Here is a 27,104-nt window from a genome sequence, read left to right on the forward strand (position 1 = left end):
TTATTAATTTTCTTTTATTTACTAGTCTTCATTTGACAGCTGTGATACTTTTTTCCAAAGCCATAAGTCTTTTCCCATCTGTGGTTTATTTTCCTCTTAGAAGAGACACAGAATGTTTCAAGGAAAGCTGCTTTATGTTCAGCTATATTTGCACCCCTTGTTTTGTTCCAGGGGCTTCCAGGACCAGCAGGAGAGGCAGGGAGTCAAGGCCGTGTGGGAAGCCAAGGAAATAAAGTAAGTCACTTTCCTTTATACACATCAAAGCTGAGGTTTTCTCCTCAAGGGAAGTGTGTCTGGTTATATTAGCCAGAGCCCTTTCAACACAAAAGAGAACATATCTCATTGCTCCTATACCCTGGCTTGGTTCTTAGAGAGCCAGCAGCATTTAAGGACGTGGCTGTGGACCCAGATGAGAATCCAGCTCAGCATCATCTCACAAGGGACTACACCCAATCTCAGCTGAGGATCTCAGGGAAGGGGGACTGTTCTAGGGCAGGCCTTCCTTTCTTTCCCCCACCTTCCACCCTTCCTTCTCTTCATTTATTCTTCCTTTATTTCTTTCCTCCATTAATACAAACTCTCGCTGAATACCTTTAAAGACCAAGACACTACACTGCCATTCAGCTGGGCTAAAGTCAGTTCCAGGGGAGCAGAGATCTTTGTCTGTTTTGCTCACTGATGTATCCCTAGAGCTTTGAACAGTACCTGGCATGTCATAAGTGCTTAGAAAATATTTGTTTCATGAAAGAATTTCTGGGTTGTGTAATGATAAATATGACATAGAATCAACCCCACAGAATTGAAAATATTTTCAAGACAAGAATCTATGACATAAAACACTAGTCAGGGATAGTGGACTGAAACAGAGGTTTAAGCATAGTGTTAATAGAAGTATTTCTGGGCTGGGAAAAGAGGCATCATGAGGATGCAGATTTTGAGTAGACTTTGGAAGGTAAGAAGTATTTGGCAAGCAGAGGGGGCATGAAGAATTTAAGTTGAAGAAATAATGTGAAGGAAAACACAGGATTGGAAAAAAAACCCATGAGCCGGTATTTGGGGGATGAAAAATGATCCTGTTTGGGGGACCATAAAGAACAAGAAAGTCTGTGGTGACTGACTTGATTAGGTAGCCAGCACAGTGTTATTTACAATTTGTGATTGGCGTGTACAAGCACAGCCAGACTTTGGAAGGTCTTAAATAGGCAACTCAATGTGGGAATATTTTGAAGGATGAGAGATTAGAAGCTAGGGGGCAGGTTGGTGTCCTCTCACAGTCTCCAAGACAAGCAGTGATTGGATGACTTAACAGGGTGAGGACAGGAGGGGCCCATGATGACTCTGTAGGGCTCTCCCAAGAAGGAACTGAGGCAGAGAGAAGAGGGCTGGATGACTCTGGGCTTCCAGCATGAGCAGGAACCCCATCACAGAAGTGGGAAAGTCAGAGTGAGGAATAAGAGTGAGGAAAAATGCTTGGTTTGGGGAATAGAGGAGAGGGTCTAGGACTGGTTGGAGATGGAGGTTTCAGAATCATTTGGAGTTTAAAAGGACTCTTGGTGATGACCATTTGTAAGAAGGGTAAGTGGAGGATGGGAAAGAAGCAGAAAAGTACACTGGATGCTGAGAAAGAGAGTCCTAGAAAGGGAGGTCAGGAGTCTCAGCTGGCATCGAGCAGGTAAGAAAGAGAGGACTGGAGAAGCCACCACATCTGATGGCTAAATGAGCCAAAGAATAGATTCCAAAATGTAGCAACTGACTGGCTGCAGAGGACTGAACAATGTGTTCATGAGGAGGAAATGGATGCTGGACAGTAAACTACTCTTTGGAGAAACTAGGCTTTGGGGGTGAGATGGGACATTAACTGCTAGTACTGGCAAGGTCTAGAACAGATTGGAGCAGGCTATTTATTTGTTTTCAATGATAGAATAGGCTGTAGTTTACTTTTATAAACAGAGAAAAGAAAAACAGAGAGAAAGGAGGAAGTTGAAGATGTGAGAAAGTGTAGATAATTAATGGAGAAATTTCTTGAGGGCATAAGAAGAGGGGCGAGCATTGGAATGGAGAACTGCTAAGAAGGGCAGACATGATGGAGCCAGCAGCCGAGTGTTACAAAGACAGCTGACTGCAGGATGAAATGCGATCCATGGATGACAAGGATAATCAGCTCGAAAAGGAAGGGATTACTAGGGCGTGTGGTGTAGAAATAATGGTCTGGAAAGGAAAGTTTGGAAGAGATACATTGCTGCCTTCTTGCCCTGGAGAGGGCTCGAGGGGAAGTGGTGTCACGGTAAGAACACAGTTTATCTTACAGTGAGGATGTGTGTGTGCAGACATCATGGGTGTATAGTGAAGGTTTGCATGTGAAATGAAGGCACTCCATAGGGTGTGTTGGAAGGGACCAAGACAGGGATGGAGGGACCCTAGAGGGGGATGTAGCTGAGCATGTAGAAAGAAGTGTGGAAGGAGATAGACAGGAGCAGGGTAGTTGTGCCAAAGAATATCATTATTAATAAGAGGAACTTTTGAATGGGATGGGCAAGAATTTGGGGGGTAAGTGCCCTCAAAGCAAACCCAAACCCTTTGGGCAGCCCCAAGGTGGACCAAGTCTTCTAGACTCATAATTAACTGAGATGAGTCCCAGACACTTACTCCTGCCTTACTCCATTAAGCTCAAGTTCCCAGGGAGGCAAGCAACCCAGCAATTAATACTGAGCTCAACATCTGACTATAACCAATAATAAAGTGGTTGACCCTGGACAAGCCTCATGGCTTCCCTTGTCTTCCTGCCTTAAAGCAGATGTTCTCAAATTTCAGTGTGTGTAAGAATCCACTGAGAAGCTTATTTATAAAGGCATATCCTTGGGCTCCACCACCAGAGACTGATACCGATGGGGTCCTGGAATTTCCTTTTTCCCGTGGACCCCAGGTAATTTGGAGGCAGGTGGCCCCCAGAGCACACTGTGGGGGACACCGCCCTGAAAGAAAGGCTTCAGGGCAGGTGATCTTCTGCCTCTCTTCCATGGAACCTTATCTCTTCCCACCGCCCTCCCCCCGGGGTCAGTCAGTGCTGGTGGACATTTGTTCATTTGGACTCCTCACATGTACTGTGTTGTCATTCTGTCCTTAACAATGAGTAAACCACTCCCACTCCTTCAGCATGGGCTGGGCACCCTTCCAACACTCTTTCTCCCAGAGAGAGCTTTGTGGAAAGGGCAGGGGGAATAACTAGACAGTGGAGAAACTTAGCCAAGCCTCCCTCAGTCAGATGGTCAAGGTTACCATCAATAGTGCCAGCCATGTTGATAGGATATAATCTTGATACAATGTGATAAAAAGGGCAATTCACCTCTGTGGTCTTTTCTCCCCAAACTCATAAAACACAGCATAATCATGAGCACAACATCAATCAAACTCCAACTGAGGGACATTCTACAAAATATCTGATCAATGCTTCTCAAAACTGTCAAGGTCATCAGAAACCAGAAAACCAGATAAACTGTCCCCATCTAGAGGCCTACAGAGACATGGGGTCCTGGAACAGGAAAAGGAGATTAAGTGGTAAAAGCTAAGGAAATCTGAATAAAGTATGGGGTTTAGTTAATGAGTTAATATCCATGTATTTGCTGTGACAAATGTTCCTACTAATATAACTAATGTGATATTAACAATACAGGCGGCTAAATGTGGAATGTATAGGAACTCTCTGTACTGTCTTCACAACATCTTGTACATTTAAAATCTAAACTTTAAAAGCTTTTTTTTTTTTAAGAAGAGGAATTAACCTTCTTCTGTAAACCTATGTTAACTTTCCCATGTAGCTGGATTTCCTCACCGTAATACTGAGATTGATTTATAATCTACAGTAGGTGTTCTGTTAGTCAGAAGTCAGAAACTATTGCCAGGGATGTCGTGCTACCTTGGCTATCTTGATTAAAAGTAGATTAATAGGCCTCTTGTTTCTGCAGCAGCCAGAAGATTTGCATGGGTCATCATGGAAAACTGTTTTGTTAATTTTTTGAGACAGTACAGAGCCTCCTCTTTGACTCATGGTAAGACATTTCCAAGGGTGCGGCTCATAGCACTGAGCTGCTAAGATGGCAACTTGCGCTAAACAATACATCAGACTTGCTGGGGCTTCATTTATCAATGGAGGAGACTTCACTCACCAACAACAGCAGTTCCTCTTGTATTGCTTACAGACACAGTCCTGGCCACAAACTCATTGTCACTGTGATACACATGGATGCAGTTGAAAATTCTTGTCTTAGTACCACCATTTCTAATTTCCTTTACAAAAACAACCTAATAAGGACACATTTCATTGTTCTGTTTGACAGGGAGAACCTGGCGATGTGGGAGAAAAGGGAGCCGTTGGCCTTTGGGGTCCTCGAGGCTTGCCGGTTTGCATTTTATTCCTACTTTTGATCTGGCTCTTGGGATCCTTTTAGTTCAATAGATATCAGGTGTGGCTCTCTGAAGAGCATGTTGAAGATAACATCCTAATCTAGCCGTAGAGCTTTCTAGTGATTGAGATTTCATCCTCATCTTGACCAGCTTTTCCAAGGTAGCAACTTCCCAGGTACCAAGCATCCTGGCTGGATGCTCTTGAAGCCAAATGATAAAATGGACAAAACTTGTGTTTAACAACCCCATAACCTTTCTTGCATTCTTTCCTCTCATCCAAACCCGTTCATGGGAAACTAAGCCCACATTTCCCCCAGTGCTCAGGGCTTCTCACTAAAACCTCTACAAGGATCCAACAGTAGCCAGTGCCCAGACATTTAGGAGATCTTACTTTTATCCAGAAAACTGAAAATGGTTTAGAGCTAAGGTATTAAAATACAAATGTTATCCAGGATAGATAACACTTCTACCTTCTTTTATTAAGATTATTATACACCTGAAATTTTCTCATTGAATCCTCATAACATGATGAACAGGTACAATTATTATTCGTCTTTACAGATGAGACGAGTGAGATTAAGTGACAGTGCCTTGTCTGTGCCTGTTATTGAGAGTTTCCTTTAGTGCCACTATGTCAGTGACCTGCCCCAGAGGGAGAATCCTGCTGCCTAATTTTTTCTAATCAAACCAAAAAACTGGCTGTCTAGTTCTCTTGTGAATAAGCCTGCCTCTGTCTGCAGTAGGGGATGTTTGTAAATAATTGCTTTGTTTACAGGGTGATGATGGTAACCCAGGTTATGGTAGTGTTGGAAGTAAAGGAGCAAAGGTAAGACACATCGACTGAAAGCTGGTCATTTTCCATTTATTTTTTGTTGCTCTTTATGGCCACATTTAAGAGAAAAAAGAAAGTAGTGAATAAGGTAGACTTGGACCTTCATAGATAGATTTTGATCATTTATTTGCTGATATCTTGTGGGGAATATGGTAGAAAAAAAGAAAACAACTTAAACCTAAGGGCCAGGCAACAAATGAAACCTGAAATTAATTTTCTGTTCTTTGCAGAGATGCGCAGCCAGGGCCTGACTGGTTCCAGCCTGAACATTACATCTAATCTAAAGAATTAGGGAGGCATTCCAAAATTTGTCCTCTGACTATGTTTACTCTAATCATTAGTGAGAAGTTTTACAGGGCCTTTCCAAATGCATTGGGCCAAGCAGTAACTTCAAAATTAAACCTTGTAACTTAATATCAGAATTATAACTTTATATTGTCACTGAATATTTAAGTGTCTGGAAGTAAGATAAATTTATCAAAAGCAGTGATTGCTATATACCAACAATAACCACTTAGAAATCATAATAACATCCACAAAAACATAATATAGTTAAGAACATCCTTTCTACAAAAATGTTCAAGACCCATGACCAAAATTACTGAGATATAAAATTTCAATAAATGGAGACATACCAAGTTCTGTTGGAAAGTCTAAAACATTATAAAGGATCAATGTAATTCTAAATGAAATCCCAATGGGAATGATGCAAGAGGCTGTCTGGAAGAATAAACAAACCCCAAACAGCTAAAATTTCTTTAAAAAAAAACCTAATGAATGAAGGATTTCCAGTGAAATTTTCATTAGAATAGAGAATAATTGAAAACAACCTTAATATTTGTTAAAAATGGAACTATTAAGTAGCTTATAACATTGAAATATTAGCCACTCTTTAAAATGAATGTAAATGTTTATACATAATTGTATAGAACTTCTGTGACAATGTCAAGTAAAAATCAGAATGTAATAAGAAAAAACATTTGTCCCAGTTGTGCTAAAATGCATTTTAGAAATGCATTTAGAAAGATTAAAGAAAATATGACAAAATATTTATAGTAACTGTTCTGGGAAGTGAGATTTGGGTGATTTTTCTTCTTTCTATCCTTTTATATTTTAAATATATTTGAGGAGATCTTACTTTTAATGATCAGAAAATAAACTTTATCTTAAATAAAATATGTTTTTCATCAAATGAGGATTATCATACCTCTTCAACTATAGTCTGTGGCCAAAGAAGGTAAACAGAGGACCAGAAAACCAATGATCAAATTTAGACGGCAGGCTTCCCCAATTTCTTCCCCAAAATTGAAATCCATTTAAGAAGACTGTTTCAGAAACACTTGGCCAGATGGCCAGCTATCCTGTCGAATGTCTACATTTGAAGGAGAGCTGATGTGTAATTCCTCAGATGTGTGCATTTACCCATTTGTCTTAGGTTGTCATGATATTTTGGTGAGACCAGTAAATAGTTTAATTTAGAAATTGGAGTTAGTTTCTCAAATCGTGCCATACAGTTTCATTTTCAATTGTTCTGGCCCTTCCTTGGTTCAGAGGCACTTAAACTAAATAAGGCGGCAGGCAAAATTAAAGTCAATATAAGCCTACCCTGGTGATATGTGCATATATTAATTTTCTCCACTGTCGATTATAGGGGCAAGAAGGATTCCCTGGAGAAATTGGACCTAAGGTACCGTGTACTTCATACTAACTAGGGATCAATCAGAGATACTCCTGGGCTTATGAAATATATTATAGGATAATAGAAGGATAGTTAATTATAAATGAATAAAAAGAAAACTTTATGGGGAAAGGGGAGAAGGAGGAAGCAGACTTTTAAAAATAATATTTCATTTCTAGTTTTTAATTCATAAGTAAAGGAAGAAATCATCCTTATTTTTCTCCTCACGTGTACTCCTTCCCCTCTACGATATGTATTTTCCTCTTTGCTCAAAGGGAAGTAAAATGTAAGGAAAACCAAAATTACCTGATCTCACCTGCCTCAATTCTCCCAACGTGTTTATAAGGCACCTTCAGATAATAAGTTAGCGATGCTGTCCTCTACCTTAAGGCTTTCACTTCTGCTGGAAAGATTCTGAGCTCAGTAAATGCTAGGTCCTGTGATTGGATCAGGGGACAAAATGAAAAGCACAGTTCATATCTCCAAGGAGGCAGTGTTCTGGCTGGAGAGACAGAGGAATAAAATAGTGAGGCTCCAGTGTACTGTGTTGAGAATTTAAAAATGAGGGGTTATTGGGGGCAAGACACTTCAAAGAAGACTATTAAAAATAAAAATATATGTGAAAAATGTCTTCACGTTGGAATCAGTATAAAAATACAGTGAGATATATCCCTTTGATTTTACTAACCATTTTATTTTATTTCTCTGAACTTATTTAGGGTGAGGTTGGGGACCCTGGTGGTCCAGGAGAAACTGGACCCAAGGGCACTAGAGGCAAGATGGTAAGTTTCTCAGGCTGCAAAGCCTTACAACCTCAGCTACTTTGGGAAGTCCTTTTTTGTTTATTTATTTATTTATTTTATTATTTTTGGCTGCGTTGGGTCTTCATTGCTGTGCACGGGCTTTCTCTAGTTGCGGTGAGCAGGGGTTACTCTTCGTTGCAGTGCTCAGGCTTCTCATTGTGGTGGCTTCTCGTTGCAGAGCACGGGCTCTAGGCATGCAGGCTTCAGTAGATGTGGCATGTGGGCTCAGTAGTTGTGGCACACGGGCTCTAGAGCGCAGGCTCAGTAGTTTTAGCGCATGGACTTAGCTGCTCCGTGGCATGTGGGATCTTCCCGGACCAGGGCTTGAACCCGTGTGCCCTGCATTGGCAGGCAGACTTTTAACCACTGCGCCACCAGGGAAGTCCTTTTTCATGCTTTTACAGTCATTTGAGTTGTCATTTGGTCCCAAAGACTTGTAAAACGTGTGGTTTTTGTTAAGGCAAACTTGGGGAAGGGAAATGATATTTTACTCATCCTTCATTGCCAGCAATAAGGCTCGTAGTGACCAAGTTCACCTGATCTGGTTGACAAGGTACCATTCTTAACACTGGAAATAAGTTGTGTGTTGTTTCTTAAGGAATCCTTGTGGTCAAAACTGTTTTTGCACCACAAAATATGGCCAGTTTAATCCCATCCCCCCCGCAGATCTCGTGTAATATAATGCCCACTGGCATCTTGTCTCCCCTGTTAAGGTCTCGTTAAACTACTTTAATGAGGTGGTCCTCTCCCAATTTAGCTCAAGAAAGTATCTCTTGAGCTCTAGGAGAAAGTTTCCATTTATTATGTAAAATAATATACTGTAATGAATGCGTCCTTTTTATTCCCTGGAGGACCTAGACATTGCCTAATGCTTTGGACCACTCAGAATAAACACCCATCTCCGGCACCCTCAGAAGCATCAGCATCCCGAGGTTACCTTGGGTTCTCGTGTGCTAAGAATGGATTTTGCCTTTGCTGACTCTTTATATATCATAAGCTGCAAAACTGAGATGGTGGCTTTATAAAAAACAAAATCTTATGACAATTATCTCCTGAGACCATCTTTATCTCTTTTCTTCAGAACAGCGCTGATCAGGTAAACTGATCTTGATACCATGTCAATTGCTGGACAAGAAAAACACAAAGTCTGATAAAACTATTATTTGAGGTGGTTTTTCAGTTTTGTCACCATAGTTAGTTTTACTCTGATCTGTTTTTTTCCTGGAAAGTATAACAAAAACTTTATGTGAAGAGACTATTTATGTGGGTTTTAGGGGTACAAAATAAAGAAACTTCTTTCCCTCCATCCTGCTTTTCCCAAGAGGACTGTTTCCTGGATATAATTCTTTTCTTCATACATGTTTTTGGATAACTATCCTTTAACATTTTTGTTCTCAAAAAAAAGAAGAAGAAGACCGATAAAAGAAAGATAATTTGAAAAGACTTTCAAATTAATCCAGATCTCTGGATCTTTTCCCTCTACTTGTTAATGAGGTAGTTTACCCTTGAACATTGGAGGCATGCAAACATGGTCAGCAGCTTCTTGGGTTCCCTTGCTGCCCAATGGCACGTTAATCATTTTTAAAAAGCAATAAACTAATGGGGAATAAATATATCATCTTTTCCTCTTGGCCTTTGGTTACTTGAATTTTTTTCCCACATTGGACAATTCATCACTGTTTTTTTTTTAATATAAATTTACTTTTTATTTTTATTTATTTTTGGCTGCATTGGGTCTTTGTTGCTGCGTGCGGGCTTTCTCTAGTTGCAGCGAGTGGGAGCTACTCTTCATTGCGGTGTGCATGCTTCTCATTGCAGTGGCTTCTCTTGTTGCAGGGCATGTGGGATCATCCTGGACCAGGGCTTGAACCCGTGTCCCCTGCATTGGCAGGTGGATTCTTAACCACTACGCCACCAGGGAAGCCCTTCATCACTGTTTCTTAACTTGCTTATTTCACCTGCCATGCTGCTTTCTCTACATCTCTGTATTTTTGAATTTGAAGTTTAGACACTGAAAACTTCCAGGTTTTCTCTTTGAAAGATCAGCAGTTCCCACTGGAAGGTTTTAGTGATAAAGCTTTGAGTGTCTCTTTAGTTCTCTTGGAATGATTACATTCCTAGTTTCAGTTTTCTAAATCTTCACCTTTTTCCCCCAACTGAAGGATTTTTTAAAAATTTTGCCATGATTTTGAACCTATCTTATTTTGGGTATAGAGGTATGTTTGTATTTATTTATTCTTTTTATCAATTTGACACACATGCACATACTTCAAGGCAGGGTTCCTCAGCCACAGCACTGCTGAGATTTTGTGCTGGATAATTGCTGTGGGGCTGCTCCGTGCATTGCAGGATGTTTAGCAGCATCCCTGGCCTCTACCCACTAGAGTCAGCATCGTCCACATTTACCCCACCATTATGACAGCCATCAATGTCTCCAGACATTACCAGATGTCCCCACAGGAGTCAGGGTTGAGGGACACAAAATCCCCCCCCCACCCCAGTTGAGGACCACTGGTTTAGAGAGTCAACTAATTTCACAAGGTTTGTTAGGAAAACCTGGCAATCTCTCTGCCACTTGGCTCTGATTTCTCTGAACGTTGTCTTTTTGCTCTACTTTCTGGGAGATTTCTTTGACTTTATCTTACAATGCTTCTCTCATAGTTTAATTTTCAAGCACTCACTTTTTTTGCTTTTTTATACTATCCTGCTCTTGTTTTATGGTTGAAACATCTCATCTCCCTGAGGATATAAATTAGTATTTTTGGAGTCTTCTTTGCCCAACATAGTCTGTTCCCTGCAGTGTGTTTTTTTCTGTCCTGCTCTCTATTTCTCATGTTTCCAGGGAATGGGCTAACTCTCTGTATTGAAGAGTTGAGGACAAAAATTCTGATTGGAAACCCCGAGGAGATGGGTGGGGCTCGTCAACTACAAGTGTCACAGAGTGATCTGAGCTGTTACTTAGCAAACGTCTAACATCAGCATCTTTGGGTCTTTCTTCTCAAATCTAGTCAGATTCCCCTGAGAAGATTCTTTCAACCTCCTGCCTGAGGGTGAAGTTCTGGCTGCCAGCTTTCTGGGAACCCCAGCTTTCTAGGGGTCTCACATCTATTCCACACCTTCATTTGATCACCCTATTTTCTGGATGGTACCACTGGCCCTCAGCTCTGCCTGGGGTTTCCTAGTGCAGACACCTCAGTTTTACCTCTGTCACTGAGGAGGAAGAAGAGACATTCACCCAACGGTAGAGAATGGGGAGGAGGCTTGGGGATTCCTAAAATGATCTTCAACCAATCTGCCTTATTAAGCCTCTCTCCTTTACCTCCACTTCTGGAGGTACCTTCTGAGAGTGTGTTATAAAACACACAGATTCTTGGCTTTCCCTGCTGCTGGCCTAGGCTTCAGCTTTTTCAGCTCTAAGTCATTTAACACTGGTACTTCTGCTTTCCAGCCTCCGAAGTTTGATGGCTGTTGAGATTCTCCTTTCTCATTCTCCCCATGCTTGTCATATTTTTGCCTTTTAAAAAAATCTGCTTACTATTATTTTAGTAAGACACTGGAGGGAGCAAAAGTAAATGCCAATGTTCAGTCTGCTTTTTTTTTTTTGCCCTGGAGGTTAATCTATATCTTCTAAATAAAATATGATCAGTAAGGTTGTTGTTTTGTTTTTTTACTCAACCCAGCATGCTGTAAATATCATTGGAAGACCTAAAGGACATCAATAATTATTTTCTGTTCCATAGGCAATGCTTTTACAAATTAAGTTGATTTTAGACAACTTTGTTTTTTATTCTTATAAAAAGCATGACATTGTGAATGAGCAAAGGAATTTTTCCTAATTCTTAAACTAAATTCTAGCTTTCTTTATGATAAATTATACTGCTGAATGCACATGAATAAAGTAAATAGTCAACAAATGTTCTTTTTATTTACTGCTGTTATTCCCCATTTTACTACAAATATTTCCAGCCAACAACTAAATATTTTTTTGTTGTAGTTACTTCAAAAGTTTTTATACTTAAATTTTTATTTTTCTGGGGTTTTGTTCATGTGTTTGTTTTTCAGTTTAATCACCTACTAAATTTAGATAAGTTGAGATAAAAATTTATTTAGATAAAAATTTCTCCCTTGACCCAGCAATTCTAGTTCTAACAATGTTCCCTAAGGAAATAATCAGAATTGCACATATGACTTTATAGTGGCATGCTTATTACAACAACAGCAAACTTAAATACCAACCATAATGGACTGATTAAATAAATTATGGTATATCCATGTAATCGAATACTATGGCAGCCATGAAAGGTGATTTTTGTGAAAGAATATTTAGTAACATGAAAATGCCCCAAGGTATATATTTAGTTTAAAAGGCAACAGGAAAAAGTATAAAAATATATTAAAATATGTATAGATTAATAACAAAAGGATAAACAAATAAAAGACCAGAGGAAAAGACACCAAAATGTCAACAAGGATTATTTGGGGGAGAAGAGGTTGCTGAGGATTTTTTTCCTTCTGTGTGCCTTTTGGAAATCTCTCAATTTTCTAAAATGAAAGTGTATTGCTTTTGAAATGTAAAACACCCACACCCACAAACACACAAACATGTATGTATAATTCTAAAGTAAATAAATTCTGCTTTGAGGTGTCTGCTGGGCTTCCAGGAGAGCCGGGATCCCCTGGGGAGCTGGGACCTCCTGGACGCAAGGTAAATTGAAAACCCATAAATCACATCAGCTCCTTTTCCAAATAAAAAGTCGGTGCCTGAAGTCTTCATTATCCAAATGTGTGTGCTTTCAGTCTTTGCAGTTTGGCAATGATTTTCACTATTTTTCCACCTTTAATGTGCTCAGAGAGAGGAGGGAATAAAATGCCGATTAAATATCAGTTGCCATTTCTTGGGTGGTGGGGGGAATTGAAGGAGGAAATGAAAAGAGATTTCTCGTTTCATCTAGAATGAGATTTCTCAATGATCAGTGAATTTTATTTATCTGGCCAATCCTTGCCCTTTTCTCACAGTCAGTAAGTTATCAGTGAATGAAAGAAAGTGAGAGGAAATTAATAAATAAGTTACTAACGCTGCATTCACATGGAACTTATTTTCTTTGGGAGTTTGGGAGGGGCGCCATCGCATTTTTCCCTGTCTCTGTGTGAGAGCAGCCAGACTCTTCCTGTTCCAAAGATGAGACTGAACACATGAAATTCAAATCAATTCCACTTTGTTCTTTCTATCCCCAACCCAGAGATATACCTATTCATTTTGGGAAGACAATGGGGATTACCTTTCCAGAAGTTCAGTTTGAGTCTGGTCCTTTTGTCATCCAACCAGTGGCAGGAATAGATTTAGGTTCTGCTTAGCGGCTGCCCAGTGGCCAAGGCCAAGCATTGGGGAACTCTGTACCTCTGCCTTAAGGAGGGGCAGGCACAGGGGATGGTTCAGGCTTATTTAGTTCTAGGCTGAGGACCTGCTCCAGAGTCTCCCTGCCAGTGTCTCATTGTCAGCTCCATCCTTAGCTTCTGGATATCATCCAGAGATGCAGCTAGAGGAAAGTGGCCATTGGACGCTCGCTGCTTACAGTTTCTTCCCCTTAGAATGTTATTGTTAATTAGGTGATGAGTATCCTACATGAATTCTTTTCTCCCTTGAACTTAGAATAAAAACGTTAAGAAGTTATTTTTTTCTTAGAGTAATGTTGATGCACATTCTGGTTCCTGATGTGTGTGTCCAAAGCCCTGAAACCACACTCTTTTTGTTTCCCTAGGGTGTGAAAGGGGCCAAAGGATTGCCGTCCCTCTCCGTACGTACCTGCTAACTCCAAAGGAGCCTGAGCGCCCTGTGACATTTATTTCTCAACTCTAGGACCTGGAAGTCTGTTGGTTAATTCCTTCTGTTTTATTTTTGAGCAGACATGTGAGCTCATCCAGCATGTGCAGGACCACAGCCGTAAGTACCCCACTTAGAATGATCACCCGGGGTGTCAGCATTCATAGAGGAAAAGCAGCAAATTCTGCACGCAAAATTGAGACAATTTACCAGCCAATTTCTTAAAATTAGAGATGTCACTGTGTATATTTTGAGGCAGCATACACTGGTGACTATTGACTCCCTCTCTGGCGGCCAGCATGTCTATTGAAATGCTTCCAAGCACTAAGTCAGGCTATATCTGGTGCTTTTAACCAGGGGGAAATGGAGACACAAGGTCAGAACTCCCTGATGGTGAAATCAATCAGTGGGGAGTCACATTAAACTTTTTAAAATGATTAACCCCTGACAAAACCTAAGTGTTGAATTCAGCTGGTGTAAAATAGCCAGCCATGCCAAGGGGGTGTCCTAGTGGGTGGGAGCCCTGACTTCTGTTTATCATTTGTTACTCCTTCCCTGAGAAGGTGTGCTTGACTACCTTGAGTTAGACTTATTTGCTTTTAAAATTACTCATTCTGCCTGTATTTTCTTTACTCTCAAAATTTTAAAAGCAAAAAGGCGTTTTGATTTAGCAAATGCTCTTTTGAATTTGCTTTGAGACCCTTATAGCAGCATCTTCTATCAAAATACGTGTTAGCAGCATCAAAAGAACGCCACGGACAAGATGAGGAGAGAGTCGGCTATTTAATGTTCACCTACAAATGCGTAACAACTTCCCAGATAAACACTAGGACTCAAAAGAATGTCACAGTTCCCTCCAGGCTTTTGGGAAATATCTCAATTTTCTAAAATGAAAGTGTATTTGAAGGGAGAAGATAGACAAATTAGAGCCCATTTCTGTAGAGAGCATCAGTCTCAAAGACACAGACTTTTCAAAGCTTTGAATGCAGTGCTGATCTTAACTCTGCCTTTTTGTAGCAGAACGGAGCCATCCGTATGTGGGAATCAAAATCTATGCATTGGGTCATGAAGACTGGTTGCTCTGGGGCTGGATTAGCAGAGTGGGCTTCTGACATGGGAGCCGTGTGAACTATGATGACTCAAGGATAAATCCAAGTATGATGAAGCTTGATCTTTTAAAATTTGAGGTGTTCAATACAAAATCATAAATCCAAAAGTAAGTACAAAACTACTTCAAAAGTGTCCTTTAGGACAAGAAAGGAAATCACAACTACTGACTTCTATTATAAAATCACATGATCATGTGAACACGTGGCTAAGGCCCTTCTCAAGGCCTTGCAAGGGGCCCGTGGGTGAGAGGTCGAGAGCAGTGCTGTCCAGAACTCTCTGCAATGATGGAAGTATCCACTGCACTATTAAATATGTAGCCACTAACCACATGGGACTTTGAGCCTTGATAGATGGTTAGTGTAACTGAGAAGCTGAATTTATTTCCTTTTTTTTAATTTTTTTTTTTTTTTGGATGCATCGTGTCTTAGTTGCAAGATGCAGGATCTCTTGTTGCTGTGCACGGGCTTCTCTCTCGTTGTAGCTCACAGGCTCCAGAGCATGTGGGCTCTGTAGTTGCAGCACGCAGGCTCTCTAGTTGTGGCTCACAGGCTCAGTAGTTGCGGTGCGCAAGCTTAGTTGCCCCGCAGCATGTGGGATCTTAGTTCCCCAAACAGTGATCGAACTGGTGTCCCCTGCATTGCAGGACAGATTCTTAACCACTGGACCACCAGGGAAGTCCCTCATTTAATTTTAATTGATTCAAATGTAAATAGTCACGTGAGGCTAGTGGCTTTCATATTGGACAGTACGGTCCTAAAGTTTAAGCTTCATTTACCTATGACTAAATCCATCTCTGATGTTTTTATATATATATATATGTATATATATACACACACATTACATATATGTACACATATATGTATACATATATGTAATTGATAGCTATAGATATCTACATGGGGAAAATCTAGAGTAAAGAGTGGTTAGGACCTTTTTTTTTTTTTAGGACCTTTTAACTTTCCAAATTCAGTGCACCTCTCTGCAACATAATGTTCCCTCCCAGGCAGAAATCCTTTCCCTCTGACAGCTGGCTATACGCCGCTGATTTATGGCCCTCCTATTTCTCCCATCCCATTCCCTACGGAAGGACCTGTGCTTTTACCAACATGTTGGATCTGTCTGCATTTCTCCAAACGCTATTTGTTGCCTTGGTTTTTGAGTCATCTACAAAAAGCTCACAAGGCGGAACCTTGGCTGCCTTGATTTCTTACACAATACAGAACACTGTTACCCTACCAAATAATAACCCAACCTCCTTTGTTCTTCTTCCCCAGCTGGCAGACATGGTGAGTAATCTTTATTTATAGCATATTATAATCGAGCTCCAAAATGTGGTACATCTGGAAAGATGAGTTAGAACAATGTGTTGCCTGCCAAATGATAAAAACTTTATCTGGACTTCTTTGCTGCCTCATACTGGTAGCACATCTCTGCCTCCAATAAATCACTTGAGTTTAAGCTGGGTCTCATAGCTCTTTGCCAACGAAGTGGTTTGATTTTTTTAATTATTTATATTTTAATGACTAACATTGCCATTTACCTTACCAAGAGATTTTTTTGTAATTTCAAAAACATTTCTCCCTCCCTCCATTTTCTCTCTCCATTTGTTATCCTGTCTCTGTAGTCTTGTGGTTAGGGATTAAGATGCAAAGGGCAGAAGTGTGTGGAACAAAGGTAGGGATGATCAGATAGCAAATTATCTGCATGTGCAGCTCAGATAGTGCTAAAATCTGTGGAGCACTTGGCTGATGTTAATTACCAAGTTGGCTTAGTATCTTTCTGGGCCATCGTTCAGGAATATTACAAAAGCTTATTACATGATGTTTCTGTATAAACCCATCATCACCCTCTTATACTTTTATACCTTTTGTATAAATCCATCGATCCATGCCTTCTGATTGCTTGTTCACTCATTCAACAAATGTGTTTTGGAAGCCTGTTATGTTCCAGTCTCTGTCCCAGACACTGGGGACAGAGGGCTGAATAAGATGGACATAATTCCTGTCTTCAGAAGCTTCCATCTTAATGGAGGGATCCAGGTAGTAAGTAAACAAAGGAAAGAATTACAGAATATTTTAGTTGCTGTGAAAGAGATAAATAATGGAAGGTCCTGTCACAAAATGACACTAGGGGAGGGGAGAAATGCCTTTGAATGGAGGGCTCCTCTTTGAGACAATGACATTGAAGTTTGGATGAAGAATAAAAAGAAGCCAGCTTTGCAAGATCCAGGCAGGGAATCCTGCAAGTGCAAAGGCCATGATACAAAACAGACCCAGGTGTTTTCTAGCTGCTGACAGAAGCCCAGTGTGACTGAGACATGGTGAGGAGGGGTCATGGCATGTGCAAAAATGGAGAAGGAAGTGGGACCAGATTGCACTGAGTTTTGTAGGTTATAATCAGGAGGCCAGATTTTATTCAGATTGGAATGGAAGGGTATTAAAGAGCTTATTAAAAGTATTGAAGGTATAAACGTGAACTGATGAACAATTTTTTAAAGCTTATTTGGGCCATTGTGGGAGAGTGGATTGTAGGGAGGAGAAGCATAAAAGCCAGAGGGCTAGTGTTGGGGGGAGGGGGCCACGTGGAGCTATTCCAGGCAAATATGGCGGTGGCCTGGATGGGCCGCCACTGCTGGGTGGTAGTCACGTGGCGGGTGTTGTGTTTGCCTTCCTCAGTACTCATTGTCACCTGCTCTGGTCAGTAAGTTGGGTCTCCATGTGGGGGTCCACGTCTGAGGGGGGCCTCCTCGGTGCCTCCACAGTCCAGCCCAGCCTTCCTCAAGATCCTCGGGGTCCTGGCAACAAGCTGAGTTAGCCCGTAGGTGTTTTTTTCCTGAAAACTTGATAACAGCCAGTGTTTATATCTTTTTTTCCCTTTACCTCTAAATTACAGCTGAAGCTGCATTGTTGTTATCACTGCTGTTGTTCCCATATGAAATAGCAGCCCAGACAAAGAGCTAGCAGACCACTGTCATGTTTGGTCATAATTTTACCCATTTTTTCTTGTAAAATTGACGTGACCTTGATTTTTTTAATATCTGCTCAGCCCACTAAATTAGACTCAGAGGCTAATAAATCCTGTCCTGTCTCCACTGAGATACACAGTTTGATTGGGTTTGAACATTTATTCTTACTGGTCCTTTTGCCTGTGAAGGTCACAGAGTCTAGGACCAGAGGAGATGATAATCTAGCACTAAGGTGATGAAGCCCAGCTGAGAGGGGGACCCCTCCTGGGCCAGCCTGGCCAACCTAGCCAGTCCCGGTGGGTCTGAGTCCTGAGCTCGCCTGGAAAGAGCTGAGTTGCTGGCCTCTGAATGAGAGGAGACAGCCCCCTCCAAGGGGAGCACATCAGCCAGATTTCCTCTTACCAGCATGTATCTCAACACCAGGCATCTCACCTATCCAGAAAGTTCTGTTTTTCCTGTACCTGTTGCAAAGAACTGTCCTTTGTTTGGTTCTTTTTCACTCAACATTTATGAGATCCCAGCTTTATGGCAGGGACTAAGAATCTGGCATTCAAGAGAGAGATCATCCCTGTCTCCACACTTCATAAAGTAGTGGGAGAGGCAAACGTTAATCAGATAATTAGACATAAATAAATCTCCGACTGTGATAAGTGCAGAATACTGGGATTAGAATGAGTGAATTGGGATCAATGAATAAATCTTAACACTTACATTCGTGTTTAACCATCCTAATTCAGAGTTTCTCTAAGTAATAAGGCATATTTATTGGTTAAACTTGCATTTCTAACTGTTAAATAAAAATTTGTCAGTTGAGGTTTCCTCATTCTTTTAAGTAATATAGCTGTTCTTTTTCACAATGAGTAAGTCTGTAATAATAACAGTAATGGTGAACATTAGTTGAGCACCTGCTGTGTACCAGGTACTGTGGTCCTAAGTGCTTTCTTTACCTGTGTTGATTCACTTAATCCCCAGCACAGGCCTAGGCAGTGGGTGCGGTTAGGACTGTCATTTTACAGATGAGCAAACTGAGGCACAGAGAGGGTAAATCCCAATCTGTCTGAAATTATCAACAGAGCTTTCATCCCTTTTTAACCCCTTTTAAATTTCCTTATTAAGTAAAGAATGTATGTTTTAGTTTGTTTAACAAAATTTCAGGAACAAACATGATACCATCGATCCAATCTCTGTAGGTAAAAGGGCATGTCCATGAGCTCTTTATTATTTAGGAGTTTTAGTAATGAACTTACAAATTTCATTAAAACTCAAATTGAATTATAGACTTTTCTTGTATTTTTTAAATTGAAGTAGAGTTGATTTACAATGTTGTGTTAGTTTCTGGTGTACAGCAGAAATTAACACACACCCCCACATACTCTTTTTCAGATTCTTTTCCGTTATGGTTTATTACAGGATATTGAATATAGTTCCCTGTGCTATACAGTAGGACCTTGTTTATCTATTCTATATATAATATCATATATCTGCTAATCCCAAACTCCTAATATATCTCCACCCCTATCCCCTTTGGTAACCGTAAGTTTGTTTTCTATGTCTATGAGTCTGTTTCTGTTTCATAAATGAGTTCATCTTTTGCTTTATTTAAAAGATCAAAGTCAGTTTTTAGAATACCATTTTAATTATTAAAGATTTAAGTGTTTGTTTTACTATTTAAGTTATTTATATTTAATGATTGTGTTTCCATATTTTAACATCTAAATTACTTCGCCTTCTATGTGCATATCTTTTTTTCATTTTTAAGCAAGTGTTCTTGTGGTAAGACACATGTTCTGGCCTTTTAGGAGCCCCGCGGTGCCCTGTGCATCCCACGGAGCTGGTGTTCGCGCTGGACCAGTCCCGGGGCGTCACGGAGCCAGAGTTTGCACGGATGAAGGAGATGATGATCTCCCTGTTGGGCGGTCTCCGGGTCCGGGAGAACCGCTGCCCTGCGGGCGCGCGCGTGGCCGTGCTCACCTACGACTCCCACGCCAGGCTCCTCATCCGCTTCTCCGACGCCTACAGGAAGGACAGACTCCTCAGAGAGATCGAGGCCCTTCCTTACGAGCAGTCCACGTCCAGCAGGGACATTGGCAAGGCCATGAGGTTTGTCTCCAGGAATGTCTTCAAGCGGATGCTCCCAGGGGCTCACACCAGAAGAATCGCCACGTTCTTCAGTGGCGGCCCATCTGCGGATGCCCAGACCATCACGACGGCTGGCCTGGAGTTCAGCGCCCTGGACATCATCCCGGTGGTGATCGCCTTCAGCCAGGTGCCCGCCATCGAGCGCTCGCTTGTGGTAAGAAGGGCAAGCTGCCTCATAACTCTTCTCTCTCTTTTTTGCCTGTACTCAGGGGCATTTACAAGAAAGCATGGAGCTGTACTAAGTGTTTATTACTATGTACCAGGAACATGCCAAGCCCTTGATGGGCATCATCCTGTTTAGTTCCCACAAGCAGTGTGTATGAGATGGGAATCATTGTTATTCCCGTTGTACGGGTAAGAACACTGAGTCTGGAGGGGTGGACCCTATGCCCAGGTTCACACAGCTGACAAGTGGCAATGTCAGGGCTTGAATCCAGGCCTCTATTCTAGTGCTTCTCCAAGGGACTCTCTGAGTTGGCTCCGGATCTAAAGATACTAAATCTGGGTAGCCAGTAAATATTCGTGGATGTCACTGATGTGGTCATGGAATGGAAACCAAAGGACTGATTTTATAACTTCACCAATCATGTAACTATCCATACTTTATAAAGGAAAAGCCATTCCAGTTATAGCTTCTTAGGTTGAAGATTAAAATCTTACTGTGGGGACATCCTGGGTGGCACAGTGGTTAAGAATCCAACTGCCAACACAGGGGACATGGGTTCGAGCCCTGCTTCCGGAAGATCCCACATGCCACGGAGCAACTAGGCACATGCGCCACAACTACTGAAGCCTGCGCTCTAGAGCCCGTGCTCCACAACAAAGACAAGCCACTGCAACGAGAAGCCCATGCACCGCAGCAGAGTAGCCCCTGCTCGCTGCAACTAGAGAAAGACCACACACAGCAACAAAGACCCAACGCAATCAATAATTAATTAATTAATTTAAAAAAAAATCTTACTGTGTAGCATTTCTAAATAAACCACCTAGGATCACGGCGACCTTTAAAACACTCTATCAATAGAGCCTCAGTGGCAGGGGTTCCTTACAAAACACCTGCTGGACCTGGCAGAGTGTCCTTCCTGTCATCTGTGACCACCCAACATGCTGCTTTGTTCTCCATTCATGGGGAAGCCATGAGGAGAGACCCCATGCATCTGCAAAGGGTATTGGAAAATGCAACCTGAACCAGAAGGACAAGCGCTTAAAAATTAATTCACGTAGAGAAAGGAAAGTGAGAAGTGACCGAGTCACTGCCTTCAGGTGTGTGCAGGATTATTACTGGAGAAAACTAGCCAGCCAACTCCAAGTTAGCAAAATCTCTTATTAGAGAAACTGAGAATCATAGCAGTGGAAACTCCAGTTTAGATTTGAGTAAGAGCTTTCTGAAGGCAAGATTGACTTAACGTTGCCATGGGCCAGATGGCTAAATGTAGGTGGTCAAGACACCACCTTTCTCTGAAGGCCTTTTTTAGGGGTGGTCACTCACCTGGCAAGGGTGACTTCTGTCTTTCCTGGAGAACTAGGATTAAGTGGCTTTTTTGAGACCCTCTCCAGCTCCCTAATTTTCTGTGAAAGTGCTAAACTAAGCAGACCAGAATTGAAATATAGTACTCCTCTGTAGAATGCAGAAAGTGGTGCTTGTTTCCTAGCATTGGTGTGAAGAAGAAATGATGTAACTCCATGCACCAGTGCCTAGGACATAGCAAACACTCAAGAATGGTAGCTCTTGCTTTAATTATTATTGTTATCAGTTTCTTGATGGTGAACTAAAATCTGTTTAACTGTATTAAAGTCTGGGTTGTAAAGAAGCTGAAACTGCTATTAGCATCATTGAAACTAACTCAGAATTATGCAAACGAGCAGCCTGATCTATGAGGCTCAGAAAAGAAAATGCACATAAATTAGAAGACTGGGGCCCGCCTATGCTAATGAAGCTGCTTTGAGAGGCAGAGGCTCAAAGATTCTGTAAGTGGATTTGGTTACACACAGAGTCCTCCTAATTCCCTCTGTTTATTGGGAACAACCATTGTTCTTTGGCTTTATTTAGTCACAAAATAGGAGACAGCTTAATATCCGGACACAAATGATTGATGGTACTTGCGATACAAATTTAAACAGATGCAATTCCACCTACCCTCTCAAAGGTATGTGCATAGCGTATAACTTTAGAAAATATATTTTGTAGAGTTTTTCTTTGAAACTTTGGAGTGTTAACAGTCCCACTTAGAGATTCTACCCACATCACCTAGAGACTCCTTGTTCCTTTCTTGAAGGAATTGATCTCAGAAGAGCACCAATGAAGGTTCAGATTCTTGACAATGACCCTCACAGATTGGAGCAGTATTGGCCCCAATATCCCTTGGGTAGAAAAAGAGTTAGAGTTGCAGACAGAAGTCAGACTTGGTCCCAAGGTTCATTCATCCAACAGATGTTGAGTGAGCAGCTCATATATACCAGGTGCCATCCTAGGCTCTGAGGACACAAGAGTAAGTAGAAAACCAAAAGACCTCACCTATTAGAGGATGGAGCTATGCAGGGTTGTCTAGAAGGGCTCAAAACAAATTGATGAGAACCCAATATCTGACATTGCAGAAGAGAGATGATGTTACTACTTCTCCATTTCCCTTCTGTTTCTTTCTTCTATCCATCTCTTCGCTTGCTCTTAAACTGTCATTTATTAGTACTTTAAGAACAGAGCTCAAAGTTTTAATGACACAATAAATTTTTATTTGGAGGCCATATCACAAAACCCCTTGTTCGTTTCATAACCATTGTGACTTTTCTATATCTTGATTCATCTGAGAGTTCAGTAGAATCCAACTGAAATTTGGAACCTGTGTAGACACATGTGGCAGGTCTCAGAAGCAGCTGCTCTGAAAACATGGGCTCATTTCCCTATGTTTCTGAGCAAACGTGTTGTGTGATCACCATCTTGGAAATTTTTCATGATGGTCTGAAGCCAAGTGATGAGCTGTTCATCCTTCTGGAATGGAAGACTATTTTTGATTGGAAAAAACTCAGTCTCAGCTTTGTTTTGTCCGTAGGGTTTTTCCTTTAAATTTGTTGGGCAATTACCTCTTAATTCTGGTGAAATTTTATTTGCTGCCCGTGAAGAATTCTAATGTGGGCTGGGTCTCCCTTTCTAATATATGTATAAGAAATGTGTCCTTTATAGCTAGCCTTATTTTTTTTCCTTTACTCTGCTGTTTAGCTTTGCAGGTGAGAGAAACATTAGGTGTAATAGTTGACATTACAGATTATTCTAGTGATGAAACAGAGCTGAAATTGGGGGGAGAGAGGGTTAATGGGAAACTTTAGCACTCTGAGCACCCTGCCCTTTTATTTTTATATAGATTTCCTTTGTTAATAGAGAATTGTCTAAAGAATGTTAATGGTATCTTTTTCAAATGCACCAATTCATGGAGCCCCATGATGTTGAGAAAGCAAAGAGCAGGGTATCATCCAGAATGATGTACTGAAGGCTCATTTTACCCATCTGTGGATCATCCAAGCTGGTGCATCTTTGAATCCACAGGAAAGTGAGCAATAAGAAAAGTGACCCATAGGACCCTTTATTTTAAATCCCCAACTCACATTCATCTTGGGGAATTTTTCTGTGATATGCTAATTACAGTTGCTCCGATGACGTGTGGTAGGATGAGTGATCTCTAAGACCACATCTGCCGAACTTTATTGATTAGGAAATTATTTGGGGGAAGGGAAGTGGAGAGCACAGACCCCCTGAGGTCTCTCCCAGTAAAAAAAAAAAAAAAAAAAAAAGACGCACTAGAATCAATGAGTGGAAAGTATGGCTTTAGGTTGACACCAACATGTTGATACATGGTTAAATGTGAAGCCTAAGTTATCAACTAGTGCCACTGCCAGAAGGATGGAAGTTGCCACATGGTAGACACACAGAACACAAGCTAGTGAACAAAGGGCAGCAATCTCTGGGTGACATGGTGAGAACACTGTTCCAAATCAAGTTAGAACCCCCTGATACAAAACTATAGTCGAAGTAGCTCAGGCAGAGGGTGGAAGGTAGGTCTTATGTGGGGAGAGCAAAGTTTTTGTTTTGTTTTGTTTTGTTTTGTTTTTTAATACACCTTTATTGGAGTATAATTGCTTCACAGTACTGTGTTAGTTTCTCTTTACAACAAAGTGAATCAGCTATATGTGTGCATATATCCCCATATCTCCTCCCTCTTGCGTCTCCCTCCCACCCTCCCTTTCCCACCCCTCTAGGTCATCGCAAAGCATGGAGCTGATCTCCCTGTGCTATGTTGCTGCTTCCCACCATCTATCTATTTTACATTTGGTAGTGTATATATGTCGATGCTACTCTCACTTCACCCAAGCTTCCCCTTCCAACCCTTGTGTCCTCAAGTCCATTCTCTACATCTGTGCCTTTATTCCTGCCCTGCCACTCGGTTCATTAGCAGCATTTTTTTTTTTGATTCCATATTTATGTGTTAGCATACGGTATTTGTTTTTCTCTTTCTGACTTACTTCACTCTGTATGGCAGACTCTAGATCCATCCACCTCACTACAAATAACTCAATTTCATTTCTTTTTATGGCTGAGTAATATTCCATTCTATATATGTGCCACATCTTCTTTATCCATTCATCTGTCGATGGACACTTAGGTTGTTTCCATGTCCTAGCTATTGTAAATAGAGCTGCAATGAACATTGTGGTACATGACTCTTTTTGAATTATGGTTTTCTCAGGGTATATGCCCAGTAGTGGGATTGCGGGGTCATATGGTAGTTCTGTTTTTAGTTTTTTAAGGAACCTCCATACTGTTCTCCATAGTGGCTGTATCAATTTACCTTCCCACCAACAGTGCAGAAGGCAAAGTTTAAACTGGAGGCATCTGTATTCCTCCCCACTCTGGGCTAACTTTCCTCATCTATGAAATGGTGGGATTGGCTTCTAAAATTTCTTCTAGCTCAAGCCTTCTGTGACTTTTTTTTCCCAGACCCTGATAGTTGGCAATAAGAAATTACTTTGCCCCTATCAGATGGACTGATCCATGCTCTCTGGATTTGGTTTCCTGGTCCCTCATCACAGTCCAGATGAAGCAATGGCATGATTCACTGGAAATATTGCCCAGACACCTATTAAAAGCCATTAATAATTCAGGCTAATTGTGTCTTCTGGTGGACAAGAATCAAGAGTCAAGACTGTGTTTACAGGTCCCCATTCACAAAATGTCCCCATTTATGTCCCCACCACCTGTCCCTTTTCTGCCACCCGACTATCACAGGGTCTTTTCTTTTTTTAATTAATTTTTATTGGAGTATCGTTGCTTTACAATGTTGTTAGTTTCAGGTGTACAGCAAAGTGAATCAGTTATACATATACATATATCCACTCTTTTTTAGATTCTTTTCCCATATAGGTCATTACAGAGTATTGAGTAGAGTTCCCTGTGCTATACAGTAGGTTCTTATTAGTTATCTATTTTATATACAGTGATGTGTATATGTACATCCCAATCTCCCAGTTTATCCCTCCTACCCCTTGGTAATTATGTTTGTTTTCCACATCTGTAACTCTACTTCTGTTTTGTAAATAAGTTCATTTGTACCATTTTTTAAAACTTGCTTATATGTGGAATTTCATCACAGGGTATTTTCTTTTTCTCTCTTCTCTTAAACCACACGATGCTCACTCTCACTCTGTTTCTTCCCTCTCAGTCTTTGTCAGACACCATACCTTCCTTTCTCTATGCATTTGTGCCTAGAAATTTAGCTAAAAGCTTCAGTTACTGCTTATTCCCTCCGAGCCTCCCCCTCTCACCCAGATGGCTTAGGAAGGCAAACACAGTGGTCTCCCAGGGAGGAATTCAGGGGAGTGCTGATTTCTCCATCTCTTATACACGGGAGAATAAAAGATGGGAAGAAACAGAGATAACTCTCAGGAAAGCCCCCACCCCCCTTCCCATGTCCCTTGCTCCTCAGTGAACAACATAGAAGATGACCAGCCTGCAGCCCTGTCCGTGCTCAGCACTAAGACGGGGAGACGCACTGCCCTCAGGACCCCAGTTCTGTGTTTCTGATCGGCTCAGGTGTCCATCCCTGATGCAATCCGCTCTGCTGAGAGATGGGGTCACCCCACACCAACACAGCTGCCTGAGTCGCACCTCTGTGGATCAAGTATGGGAAGGAAGCTTCCCTGAGAAGGAGGGGAGGGGGTTAGCCAGATGGGTTCACAAGAGAGACTACATGTTGTGTGACACATCTCTGAGGCATTGGGTAGGATCACACCCACAATACGTTTTCGACTGTCAGTGATCTCTGAGTCAATTAACTGACAAGCTAATTATTCTTCATTATTAGGAGCCTCCATATTGTCTGCCTCTCTCCAGCCTCAAATTCCTCGGGGAGGTTACTAATAATAGGGCCAAATTGGAAAGGGTGGGAAGTTGTTCAGAGGAGAGCTGCCTGGACGTGAATCTGGGTCTGCACTTCAAAGCCAGGGTCAATGCCTTGTTCGTGGTGGGAACTCAAAGCCAGTTCTAAAGCACATCTGTGATTTCACACACTTGTCTGGACTTGGGAAGAGGGGTGTCTCTGGTCCTTTTCCTTAAATGGTTTCCATGGCCAGTGTCTTTTGATCAGTCCTTTAACCTTTCTCTGAGCTTCAGTTTCCTCGTCTGTAAAATGGGAATGATGAACTTAAGAACGAACTCACTGGGCTGTGAGTGGAAGTGCTTTGCTGTCTCTGATGACCCACGTGGCACCTACCTGGTGCCAGTAAGTGCTTTTCAATTATGAATTCATTTAGTGCCCACGGTAGCCCTCTTAGGGAGTAGTATGACTATTCTGTTCACAGATGTGGAAACAGAGGCAACGCCACTTGTCATCCAGCTAAAGAGAAAGTCGTGGGTTAAACCCAGACAGTACTCAGCCCCTCTGCCCTTCAGCCTCCCTTGGACCCTCTTAGAGGGAGGGCCCCCCCACTTCCCTCTGCAGATCTCAGCTCTCTGGACCATCCTGGGAGGTTCCTGCAGCCCCACCCATGAAGCTATTCTTCCTCTTGCTTCTGCTTCTTGCAGATTGACGACACTGGCAGATTCCAAGTCACCATGGTTCCACACAGGACTGACTCTTCACCAGCACTAGAGGGACTCCAGCGGTGCACTTTCTGCTACGGTGAGACCCACAGGGAGAACATAACTTGATCAGGCCCGTTAAGCAGTGCAGTGAGTCACCATTGGCAGGAGCGGCTGGAACTTGGCAGCAGAGACGCTAGTGGCCTTGAGAGGATCTCTCTGGGGCTCCGGCCTCATCTCGCCACACAGCCTCATCCACAGATGGAGCCTCTCAGCTCATGCAGCTTCT

General features: G+C 41.6%; 1 protein-coding gene across 1 annotated transcript in view; it reads left to right on the top strand.

Annotated features, from left to right (window-relative positions):
• Window positions 1–27,104, top strand: part of COL6A6 (collagen type VI alpha 6 chain) — a 107,411-nt gene that overhangs the window by 59,553 nt on the left and 20,754 nt on the right. Inside the window, exons 22-32 of the mRNA XM_019934137.2 lie at window positions 172–234; window positions 4,335–4,397; window positions 5,177–5,227; window positions 6,885–6,920; window positions 7,631–7,693; window positions 12,357–12,419; window positions 13,474–13,509; window positions 13,619–13,655; window positions 15,920–15,931; window positions 19,410–19,903; window positions 26,819–26,915. Of these exons, the coding sequence (XP_019789696.2) occupies window positions 172–234; window positions 4,335–4,397; window positions 5,177–5,227; window positions 6,885–6,920; window positions 7,631–7,693; window positions 12,357–12,419; window positions 13,474–13,509; window positions 13,619–13,655; window positions 15,920–15,931; window positions 19,410–19,903; window positions 26,819–26,915 (1,015 nt within the window). The remainder of the gene's footprint in view (window positions 1–171; window positions 235–4,334; window positions 4,398–5,176; window positions 5,228–6,884; window positions 6,921–7,630; window positions 7,694–12,356; window positions 12,420–13,473; window positions 13,510–13,618; window positions 13,656–15,919; window positions 15,932–19,409; window positions 19,904–26,818; window positions 26,916–27,104) is intronic.

Source organism: Tursiops truncatus, chromosome 4 (genome assembly GCF_011762595.2).
Source record: "Tursiops truncatus isolate mTurTru1 chromosome 4, mTurTru1.mat.Y, whole genome shotgun sequence".
Classification (NCBI taxonomy): Eukaryota; Metazoa; Chordata; class Mammalia; order Artiodactyla; family Delphinidae; genus Tursiops; species Tursiops truncatus.